Raw genomic sequence first — 12699 nt, forward strand, 5'->3', positions numbered from 1 at the left:
GTAATCATGCTTTTAAGTCTTTCTGATGAGTGAATGTTGCGAAAAGACTGTCCCATTTATTCTATGAATTAATGTTGCCTAGACAGTTCGAAAAGGTTCTAAATGCATCTTTTAGGAAAATTGAAAAAGGGACAGTTCAGAAATTAAAAGTAACAACACTGACAGCAACTTCTTGACAAATTAATGATTGTCTTATTGATGTTGATTTCTGTGCATCATCATAACACATCTATCCAATCATATTAATTCCTGTGCAGAGTGATCACTTTATAATCTTTCTGCAACCTCTCTACCATTGTTCATGGTGATGGCCATCAAGAGTTAGCATGATGAGTAATTATAGTGGGTGCCTCAATGGGAGGAAATGAACTGCAGCACCGAAAATAACACTCTGTGCGCTGAGAGCGTGGAACAAAACGCATCCACACTGGCAATAATTATGATAATAATAGTGTTAATAACAGTAATTAACAATTGCCATCTCGGGGCTGTCTGAGGACAAGTTCTTTATTCTCTCTGGCAGACAGATGAATGAGTGCATCAAAAGAGGATGAGGGAAGGAAGTGATGCACTGCAGAAGTATTGCAATACTCAAGTAGATTTTAAGAATTGATTTTCTTTCCCGCCTGTGAATCAAGTGGTTAAATCCATGTGTTCATACATGATATGATAGGCGTGGCTGAGAAACAGATCAATATTTAAGTCATGTTTTATCATAAATTCTTCTCCCTGCCCAGTAGGGGGCGATATGCATGAGGAACATGAATCACCAGAACAGAAGAAACTTAAATATTGATCTGTTTTCCACCCACACCTATCATATCACTTCAGAAGATATGGATTTAACCACCAGAGTCGTCTGGAGTACTTTTATGTTGCCCTTATGTGGATTTTGGACAACATGATCACATGGGAAGTCGGCATTCTGTTTCCGAAAGTTTCGTTACCCTAGGATCGGCAACAGTTTGTCGACTCACTGACATGCCCTATCTCCCATCTGACATATTTGGAACAACTCAACAATAATAACTTTCCCTTGTGGCACGACTGGTAGCGTGTTGCGTCAGTTGCATGGGAGACCACAGTTCAATATCCATTCAAACAAGGAAGTAATCACGTTTGTTTAAACAATCACGAGCATGATAAGGAGGTTGCATTTTTATCCCTAACATTGCATTTTGTCTCTACTAATGGTTAGGGTTAGATTTGGGTTTTGGTTGGGGGGTAGATTAAATAAAATAAGCGTTTCTCTTCATTGTTTTACACCGTTTAGCTGAAAACAGTTATTTTTTACAACTGGCTTCTGGCAAAATCTCCTGGATATAAAGGGATGTCACACTTGTTTATATGCTCTGAAACACTTACCGCTTTAGCCTCTGGGGGCAGTGTTTTCATATCGGTCAATGTATACCGATTTCGGCTAAAGAAAAATTGGCACACACTTGCCGGTTTTTATGTGAGATTAGGCTGTTTTGGAGCTTCAAAATTTTGCCACCCATTCACTTGCATTGTGTATGAACCAAAAGAGCTGAGATATTCTTCTAAAAATCTTCATTTGTATTCAGCCGAAGAAAGAAAGTCATACACATCTGGGATGGCATGAAGGTGAGTAAATGATGAGAGAATTTTCATTTTTGGGTGAACTTACCTTTTAAGTTTTTCCAAACCTAAATAACTTTCTTCTGTGGAACACAAAAAGTGGACCTCACCATTCACTGTTATTGCATAGTTTTTTTCTGTACAGTGAAAAAACTAATGGTGATGCAGGCTAACCTTCTGCCTAACATCTCCTTTTGTGTTGATATGATGATATTATTTTTACTTTAGTGAGCCAGCAAGGGCAAAAACATCAGGTTGGATCACAATACAGAGGAGAAGATGTGTGGTTCAAATTGACATTTAATTTTACGTGACCTATTTAACAAAATTTTCTGGCAGTAATTTTGATGCTGCTACTGTGAAAGTGTATCGCTAAAAGGCCAGAGCTGTTTGTATCTAATCAAGGGGGAATACGGCTTATTCCGGCAGCAGCTTAAAATGCTGTGCATCTTCTCTAAATAATGATCCCACAACCTCTATTTCTGTGGGGATTGTGAATCTTACCAGTCAATTCAACGAGATCAGTGATAGCACTTCAACAGGGATTTGGGGGTTTTGGTTAAAATGCTTTCATCTCTGGAAGAAGATATATCAGTGTTGATCTGAAACTGGGATCTTTGAAATATGAACCTTACACATGGTATGACACAAGTTTTGCATCAAACATTAAAAGGCAACTTCTGACAGAAGTTGAATGTTTCAGAAGACATTCACTTGACCGATAGGGCTAGCAATGGTCCCAGAGTGACTGTAATACAAATGGATTCTAAGCCTTTGTTTAGTTTTTGGTAGGGTAACCAAGTCCTTCGAAATGTTTCCCATTTTACAGCTGATAACTTGGCCAAGGGCCGGTGCAATTTGAACAAAAATGTTTAACAGGTGAGAATTTCGGTATGTACAGTAGTTGAGTATGATGAGAAGAAGAAATGTTCTTTTGAAAAAGTGAAAGTTCAGCTTATTACACTTGTAGTTGCACTCAAAAGTGGTCAGCAGTAACCACAAGTGACAACACTTCTTTCATCAGCACCATTGTGTGTTAAAGGGATAGTTCACCCTAAAATGAACATTTTGTCATAATTTACTCTCCCTCATGTTGTTCAAAACCCATATGACTAACTTTCTTCTGTGGAAGACAAATGGAGATGTTAGGCAGAGTGTAAGTCTCCTTTCACTTCCATTGTATGGAAAAAAGTTGCACCAAAAATCTCAAAGGTGACTGAGTCTAAAGGCTGATTTATACTCCTGCGTCGAACCTCTGGCATAGCCTGATGCAGGGGCGGACTGGCCATAGGGAGAACGCGGACTTTTCCCGGTGGGCCTACTGCGAAACTGGCCAGAATGGACCACAAAACATAGCCATGATATGCCGAAGGGGGCCACGACACTTTGTCTGTTTACAGCTTATAAACTCTAAAAGCTTTTTTCTCCGGGCCTTAACTTAATAATTTGATATGTGAGTGAAATAATATGTTTTGTATTCTACTCATGAACTTTCCAATTGGCACGATGATTTGAATGTACACTGTAAATAATTTTTGTTGTTCTGACCGTATTATTGCTGTATTTCCAACTGCAACTTACTGTAAATATTGTTTACAGTATGTTGCTGTCAATTTTGTTGTTTTTACAGTATTATTGATGTATTTTCCACCGTGCCTTATTGTAGAAACTGCTTACAGTATGGTACTGTCAAATTAAGCTGTATTCTTTAGGAAAAAATGAGCGGGAGAATAATTACAGTAATTTGCTGTTAAATTGCATGAGAACTGGCCCAATCTCAAACCTGTACATACACAATTTAGAGAGATTTGTGGTATTATTCAGTGATCTATTATCAAAAAGACGAACCCCTGGTGAAATCTTCTCAAATTAAAAAACACCTGGTAAGAGTTGGTTATATTGCCTATATGCATTGTAAAGGCTTTAAAACTACACCCTTTTTGTGTTATTCAGGCTAGTAGTTATTAATTTTATCACTTATTTTTTCAGCACGGAAAGTCAAATGTATGACAAAATATTTATGCATTATTATTTAAGTGACTCAAGAGCAAGCATACAGTACTTTCCTCATTTATTTTCTGCCTGCAATGCTGGCAACATGTATAATAAATAGTATGTACCTAAATTTAAACGTTCACATACAGTACTTTTAACTCATTTTCGATGATACAATAATTTAATAGATATTTTTGAATCCAGAAATTACATTGCTTGCATTGCTTTTGTTTATGTTAGCATTTTGGCTGTGTACACACAGAATGACACAGAGACACCAATGCAGACCTATAAATGCAAACCAATACACTATGGCCACTACACGGAGCATATGCCAGGTTCGACTCAGAAGCATAAATCAGCCAGTCTCCTTTTGTGTTCCACAAAAAGAAAGAAAAACTCATTTGGAACAAAATGAGGGTGAATGAATGATGATAGAATTTTTAATTTTGGGTGAACTATTCTTTAAACAGCTTAGAAATTGAATGGATCTGAACAAGCAGCAATTGTTGGATCATCAACTGCTTTTAATGATAACAATATAATAGTTAAAAGATTGACTAATACAAAAGACAACAAGATAATTTTATTCATGGCCTTTTTGACTCCTGTTGTCCTAGCATTGTAAGTATCATAATAGACTTGCTAAGAGTTGCATCATAAATCCCCTTCTGAAACTTTAGAAATGGCCCAAATCCTAACTGATTTTTTTTTTTTTTTTTACAATCATCATGTCGGAAAATAATTTGATTAAAATATAAGACTACCTAAATAGTCAATATTTTTAAAGCAATTAAAAAAAAAAACTGAGAGATTTTGAAAGTTGAGTGTAAAGAGCCCAAATATTTAAACTAGTCTTAAATATAACCCTTAAATATTTGATATACAGTGCAGGATGGGTTTTCAAACATCAGTTCAAACTTTGGTTTGCTGGCTGGCTTGCTTGCTTCTGAGGTTTACTAGCAATAGGTAATAGGTATGTACTGTGCCTTGGCTTGCCATTATCCCTGAAGTAATAAGCGCTGAGGCGTCACTCATCATCTCCTGACAAAAAACCCATATGGTGTTATCAGCGAAAGAATTGGACTGGGACTGCAGAATGAGTCCAATCTCGGCAATGAATATAATTGAGTGGCCCTGATTACTCACACAAATGCAATGCAGAAATTGGAGTGGATTTTGTCATGAGGTTCCACTGTGCCACACAATGAAAATAGCTTTTTATATTCATCTACATGCCAGTTCTGCTGGAAATATTCTGTTTGCACAGAGGATTAAAAACTGTCCATTGAATGATGAGTGAATTTCCTTCTGCATGAGTTGCAGCTGTGGAATGTGTTTGTGATGGACAGGTCAATAAGGACCTTGTGTGCATGACAAAAGAGTGACAGTGTGTCATCATTGACATTTTATATTGAGATGAGTAAACCCTGTGAAGAATCATATAAACGACTTTAGGTCCTGCAGTCTTTGGGAGAATGTCATTAATATTGAAAATATTTTTTAAAAAGTCACCCAATTTTGCTTAATCTGTTGTGTTAAAGGTTCTTCCATCTTACTGTTAATCAGGGGAGCTGTCTACAGAATGCTGCATAAGGTCAAAATCTGAAAAGGTCTCCCAAGTCTTTAATACCACAAGATTATTTCAGGTCAGCAGCAAATCACAGATAATTCACATGTCGAAGCCTGAATCCCGCAGAATGAGGTCATCATCTAATGAATTGCTGGATAAATTGTATCTTGAGTCATTCTCTATTTATCGTGTGTGTGTGTGTGTGTGTGTGTGTGTGTGTGTGCTTTGATGGACAGAGAGTGTGGAGTTTGTGCACTCAGTTCAACAACTCTTATAGATTGGGTTTTTCTTTGTAGTCAATAAATGTCAAAGCACATATCCTGACATTATCCTGTCATTTGTGTTTGTGAAAAAATAGCTTGAGGCCACAGAAATGTGCATACCAGCTGAATGATTTTCTGCGTAAATTGTTAACATATCCATTCTTATGTACATTTCTCTTGGTTGGTTATACAAAAAGAGATTTTGCTTTCCTTTTAATAGCCGTTTAGAGATGCAGGTGTCTCCAGACCAGGGCCGTTACAAGAATTGGATCTTTCTGGCATTTTGACGTATAGGGTGGGCAATAATTTCTCTTTTTGTCTTGAGGGCCCCTCTTGGTTGTTTTGCCATCTCACTCGGGAGGGCGGCGGGGGAGGGAGAGGGGGTGGATTGGTGTTGCCCCCCTAGCCCCCCAATAGACCCGGCCATGCTCAAGACACATTTTTAACAGTTTAATTTGATTTCTAACTTGACACGCCAAGCTCCTGCCAGAGAAGCTAAAAACATGTCAAAGGTGTTGTCTAGCATGTGTTCACATTGAAAAACAATTAAACCACAGCATTGACTTACACAAAGCACGTTCGGCTAATAATTTAGAGAAGATTGTTCTTCACACTTTTCATTAATGAGGCCTATTGGCTAATAATCTGATGGTGAAAAGGCCTATATTCTTTATAAAGTATCCATTTTTAAATGTACAGTATATGCTCCAGTTGTGAAAGAGAACTATAGGACAAGTGTACAAATACATACATTATGGAGAGGATTTGGTGAAGGGATACCCTCCCTTGGGGTGAATAGTCTAGTTAAATGAACAGAAGTGGACATGAGAGTGTACTGTGAATTAGAGTTATGCCCCTTAACACAGCTCTCAATGGTCCATTTGCCTGAGTCCCAATTATTGACTCTGTCACCAGTCCATACCATTGACTCAAACTGTGTAAATGTGTGTGTGTGTGTGTGTGTGTGTGTGGGCAGGTTTAAATGGTTTATGAGGACTTTTTTTTTAGCTTACAAACTGGTACTTACAAGGGTATTATGCTATAAATGTGGTTTATGTAATTTAAATTGCTTAAAAAACATACTAAACGATGTTTTATTGAAAATGTAAAAATGCAGAAAGATTTTTGTGAGGGTTAGGTTTAGGGGTAGGGTTAGGGGTAGGGGATAGAATCTATAGTTCATACAGTATAAAAATCATTATGTCTATGGAGAGTCCTCATAATGATAGCTGCACCAGCGTGTGTGTGTGTGTGTGTGTGTGTGTGTGTGTGTGTGTGTGTGTAAGAGATAGACTGGTAGAGGGTTACAGATTCATCCTGTAGCATGTTCAGTTTTTGTCCCGTGTCCCATAGAGCTGCGATCTTCAGTCATTTCTTGTATTGATGAATCCTTTTGATTAGCAAACCACTTTTCACCTCTCCATCAGTGCACTGCAAATGAGATTAGGTAAGACATTTTACAAAGTTTTTATTTTTAAGCTTGAAACTACATTGAAGACTTAATTTAAAAGAAACTTGACTGCATGCAGTGAGAAAATGAATTCATTGTGGCTGTGATCTAAAGGATTATAGGCTAATTTACTATGCAACATAAAATATGTTCTTTGGTCTGTGATTCTGCATTTACAGTATATTTTGAAAATTTTTATCTTCATTTGGAGGTTTATATCACTATTTGCACTTTTATTCTTTACCTCTCTGTGATTTTGAGGTGTAAGAAGGCAAGTTGACAAATGACTTTGCTCAAATGTAATTTCACCATTATGATGTTTGTGGCTCAATTAATCTTTAAGTAGATACCTCCCTCATAAGCAAAAAGTTTTTAAAAGAGAGAGGCAGATGGTAGTAAAATAAAAAATAAAAAAACAGGCACAACAATGAAAAATGAAGATAAAAATGTATTTTATGTACTTTCTTTTTGTGGAAAGTAGGATTTAGGAACATGCAGTGGAACTTTGAGGACCAAGACATTTATGGGTGGAAAAAAGTTGAGAAAGTTTAAAGAATGAATTAAGAAATGTTGAGAGAATACAGAAAGAGGCAAATCAATCCAAAAATTAATACAATGATGAGCGTTTTCATTATTTTTTATCTCTATCTAGATACATGAGATATTCTGCAGATCTGATCATATAAAACACCTATTATTACTAAATAAGATAAAACATTTATTGGTGGATATATTCATGCTTCTGGTCAATGGCTGTCACTGTACATTCTATTTAAGGAGCAAGACCTATTTCATGCATTTTAATCACTGATTGACACTGCAGGATTTAGATTAGTGTTTGTGTTAATAGCCTCGTCCCATGCTGGCAATGGAAATTATTATTTTCATGTTGAATTAGCAATGTTCTGTCAATACTTGGATACTCTTTTTTCTCTTTTTTTTAGTGGAGTGTTGATCATAAACTAATGAGCAATTGGAATAATGTGAAGGGAAATTTCCAATTTATTTTAGTGTGTGTGTGTGGGGGGGGGGGGGGGTTTAGAGAAATGGAAAAGAGGCAGATTCACAAAGAGAGTGATACATGCAGGAAAAGTCAACACTGTGTTAAAGTGGGATGTGTACAAATGGCTATGGGGTCCAATTGACTGGCCGACAGCATTTCTATTTCTCTCCCTTTCACCATTGTTCTCTCTTATGCTGCTGGCCATTGGGTGTGAAGGACACCAATGTGACAACAATGTATCCAGTTTGGAATCAAACAGAGCTAATCAAATGCAGAAGCATGCCTCCTTATTAGAAAGTGTGATTTTAATTCCTCACCTGAGCAAGAGCAATCCTGTTAAAGCAAATTTATTGCAGTATTATGAAAATTTAGATGAAAAAGATCATTTTTGAACGTCATAATATTAGATTTATTCATTACTATGGAGAACCCCAATAAGCACCACAGAGAGAAAGAGCATGTTGTTTTTAACAATAGCTACATTTTCATCGATAGGTTAAATAATAAATTGCACCATTATTCAGCTCCAAAAACATGAAAGTTAAAGAATGTTTTATATAAAATTGCACCTTGGATGGACGGACAGATAGATAGATAAAAAGAGTAATAAGACAGACAGACAGACAGATAGACAGATAGATAGATAGACTGATTGATTGATTGATTGATTTAAAATTATCTTTTGCACATTAACTATTAACATTTGTAAAGGCCAGAGCCAATTGTAAAACAAATTCAATAATTCAGATCCAAAATAAGTAGTTTGGTTTGTGCTGCAACAAAATCATAACCAGGGAGTAAACCAGGGAGAATACTATAGGCCTCATTGCATGAGATTTCCTCTGGTCCTGTAATTATGCATCTTTCCATTGGTCATTTGTGCTGTTAATTATTTCACTATTGATCAGTGATTGGCAGAGATTCAGCAGGCAGTTCAATGGCCAGTGTGTGCTACTGCCCCCTGTCATGCCCCTGGGATCCTGTTGTGCATGATCCAAAGAGTGGTAACAAGAGAGGGCATCACAAATTTTTTATATTTCCAAAATATGAACTATGACTTGTACTTGTGTTTAGACAAAAAATGCATACTTTATTTGCCATTTATTTATCCATATCATAATTCTTTCTTATTTGCATTCTCTCAGGATGGACCATGCTCGAGGCATGGACAACAGTCGTTACCGCTATGAGGAGGAGGAGGGTGAGTACCCTTAGGCATAAAACACACACACACACACACACACACACACACACACACACACTCACAAATGCAAGAGCTAAATTGTTAAATATATGATTACTGTGACAGTACTGAGCAGTAGTTATATATGTTTCAATGTCTAAGCATTGAACAGGAAGATTAGTTTAGAACACTTTGTCCTAACTCACACAGGGGGTTGACACAGCATGGCAATAGAAATTATTCTTTCCAAACCATAACAAAAGAGTTATTGCAAACTTACCAAATCTAATTTAGTTAATAGTAAATTACAATGAACATAATAATGATTTTCCAGTTAGGCTGAAGAAACAGTTAGGTTGATGAAAACAAAAGTTTTATACTAAAGACACATTTAAAAATCTATCTGAAATGAACAGTTGAACAGAACCAGTGGAAAGATATGAGGTGAAATGCCAATTTCTGCATTTGTCTGTATTTCGATTACATTAAAAAGACACATTCAAACACATTTCAAAATTGCATTACTTAAACACAACAGCATTTGAGAACTATAAACTACAACAACAGAACCTATACATGTGAAGTGATAAGGCGTCTGAACTTGTCAACAGTAATGAGCAAACTCAAACACCAAAAGGAACGTACAGTATACTAAACCTTCAAAAATGTAAACTGCAAGATTTGTTCCATTTAATGTGCAAACATTAAGGGGCATCCCTCAGCTTTCTTAGGCGGAAGTGTTTTCTTTAGTTGTTCGTGCCGGATCATGCAAAATACTGCATCATTTTCTTTAGAAGAAAAGGTAGGTTAAAAAATATCTGACAACCACTTCATTGGCCACATACCACCTGAATTTTATTGCAAAGTTTATGTAGCAAAGTCACTTATCACTTATTAGAGTTGTCTGCTCAGTAAAATCTGGTTTTGGTACCAGAACAAAATTTTGAGACTTTGTCTAACTATCAAAATTCTCATGAAAAAATCAATCAAATCACTTTATTGTCACACAACCATATACACAAGTGCAATGGTGTGTGAAATTCTTGGGTGCAGTTCCGAGCAACATAGCAGTCATGACAGTGATGAGACATATACCAAATTACAATAAACATCAGATTAACACAACACAATTTACATATCTAATATACACATTATTACACAACACAATATACAAATAATAATATACAATGTACAGTATACACATACACACAATATAGAATACACAGTATACAATAAAAATAGTATATATATAATATACAGTATGTTGTATTGTGCTGTATTGACATTCAGGCTGTCGGTTGATATTCAGTTGCCATTGTGTTGCTAAGAGGGAATATATTTATAACAGTCCAGTGTGAGATATAAGATTATAAGTTTAATAAAGTGCAGTGCTGTTGTATATTGATCGTGAGAGATCTCACTGATATGGGAAATTAAACACTATCAAATAAGCGTAAAGCAAATTATGTTGAAATTAGTCAAGTTGTTATTACTATGCCAACATCTAAAACGTTATTTTTTTCACAGTTCCTCTCGCTTTTACAATTAGCTAAACAGTCTTTCCTCCTTCACTGTCTTAAAAGCCAAATGTTAAGATGAGAGACAATTATAGTAATCACATTTCTTTCATCCGTGGAACACAAAAGGAGATGTCTGGTTATCTCAGTCACCATTCACTTTCATTGTAAAGAAAAAAAGATGCATTGAAAGTGAATGTTGACTGAGGCTAACATTCTGCCTAATATCACTTTTATGTGTTTCATGAAAGAAAGAGAGTTTTATGGGTCTGGATCAACATAAGGGTGAGTACTGTAAAGGATGACAGAATTTTCATTTTTATGTAAACAATCCCTTTAAATGCTTCCCCTTCCTTTAAATGCATACAGCGATTATTTATAATTGTATGCACTTTCAGGGATTATCATTTTAATAATGATCCTTAAAAACATTTAAAATAAGACATGGGAATTCATGGGAATATCATCTATTTTGCTGGATTAATGGGATGGAACCTTCAAACAGATGCTTTATTCTTATGATTATATGAATGATAGACTGAGAGTCATCTGGTACATTTTGCTCTCGGTAAGATATTCTCTTGCAGTAGTGTCTATGCTTAGACAGCACTACAAGGTTTTTATCAAAGGTTTAAGGTTTTAGTGCTAATGAATATTTATTCAACATGTAGTATCAAAATTGGAGGAAAGGACAAAATGTTCTGTTTGTCAATAAATAAGCCAGATCATGTCTTTTTGGTCTTGATCGTGTTTGCTTGAATGAGCAGAACAAGTATTTATATAGAGCATGAAGTTACTTTCCAAAATCAATATCCAAGTCATCAGACAAGCTATTTTGGTTTTTATATTCCGGTACTTTTTTTAAATTAATTTTTTTAGTTGGTGATATTGTAGGGGAAAAAGTTTATTAAACTTCTCGTTAAAGTATCTTTGCTTTTCCTCCCACAGACCATCAGTCTATCTACATTGGTGTGCCAGTTCCTCGTGGTTACCGTCGCAAACGCAGGCGGAGACGCTCGTCCATGTCTAGTCATGATGCAGATGTAGAACAAGGACTTCGTCATGACCATCACAGACATGAACACTATGACCGTGATGACAGAGACCGATATGATCTTGAGGCGGGAGGCCTGGATCAGCCAGAACACAGCCTGCCACCAAACATCAACAGAACCAGTGAGTCCTCAATCTGTGCTTGAATGGATTCACATTATTGATTTACAAATTATGTTGCATATTACATCATGATGAAATAATACGTCTTATATTATATCATGTGTTATGCTATAATTCAACACTTCACTGAGATGGAGCAGAATTAAACAATATCTTAAAGACCCTATGAATTCACGTGATGAGATCAGTTGACCTATTTGTGTTCATGTATTTCCTTTTGAAACAGGAAGTTCTGATACATTTGGACATATAGAAGGGACTGGCCCGGTTTTTAAATATCTAACATGTTTTAGTTACATCACAGCCATGAACCATGATTTGCAACTTGCTAGTTAGTTGCAGGTGATATTAGGGGAAGGGACATTCTCAATCTAGAGAGCAAGTGCTTGGACAAAAATCTGTGTAGTGCAGCATGTCATCAATATTTTTTATCTGTTTTCCTGGAAGAGAAATACTACAAATTTTCAGTGCATATTTCTGCTGAAGGTTTATTTTATTTTTTTCTCCCCAATTTGGAATGCCCAATTCCCAACGCGCTCTAAGTCCTCGTGGTGGCGCAGTGACTCGCCTCAATCCGGGTGGCGGAAGACGAATCTCAGTTGCCTCCGCGTCTGAGACCATCAATCCACGCATCTTATCACGTGGCTTGTTGAGCGCGTTACCGCAGAGACGTAGCGCATGTGGAGGCCCACGCTATTCTCCGTGGCATCCACGCACGACTCACCATGTGCCCCACTGAGAGCGAGAACCACACATTATAGCAACCACGAGGAGGTTACCCCATGTGACTCTACCCTCCTTAGCAACCAGGCCAATTTGGTTGCTTAGGAGACCTGGCTGAAGTCACTCAGCACGCCCTGGATTCAAATTCACGACTCCAGGGGTGGTAGTCAGCGTCAATACTCACTGAGCTACCCAGGCCCCCTAGACAACTTTTAAG

The 12699-nt window shown here is 36.7% G+C and overlaps 1 protein-coding gene across 2 annotated transcripts in view; it reads left to right on the forward strand.

Annotated features, from left to right (window-relative positions):
- Window positions 1–6737: 6737 nt before the first annotated feature.
- Window positions 6738–12699, forward strand: part of LOC127432364 (electrogenic sodium bicarbonate cotransporter 4-like) — a 34032-nt gene continuing 28070 nt past the window's right edge. For both annotated transcript variants that reach the window (XM_051683355.1, XM_051683347.1), the window contains exons 1-3: window positions 6738–6877; window positions 9029–9084; window positions 11532–11759. In XM_051683355.1, coding sequence (XP_051539315.1) covers window positions 9030–9084; window positions 11532–11759 — 283 coding nt within the window. In that variant the 5' untranslated portion in view covers window positions 6738–6877; window position 9029. The remainder of the gene's footprint in view (window positions 6878–9028; window positions 9085–11531; window positions 11760–12699) is intronic.

Source organism: Myxocyprinus asiaticus, chromosome 4 (assembly GCF_019703515.2).
Source record: "Myxocyprinus asiaticus isolate MX2 ecotype Aquarium Trade chromosome 4, UBuf_Myxa_2, whole genome shotgun sequence".
NCBI lineage: Eukaryota > Metazoa > Chordata > Actinopteri > Cypriniformes > Catostomidae > Myxocyprinus > Myxocyprinus asiaticus.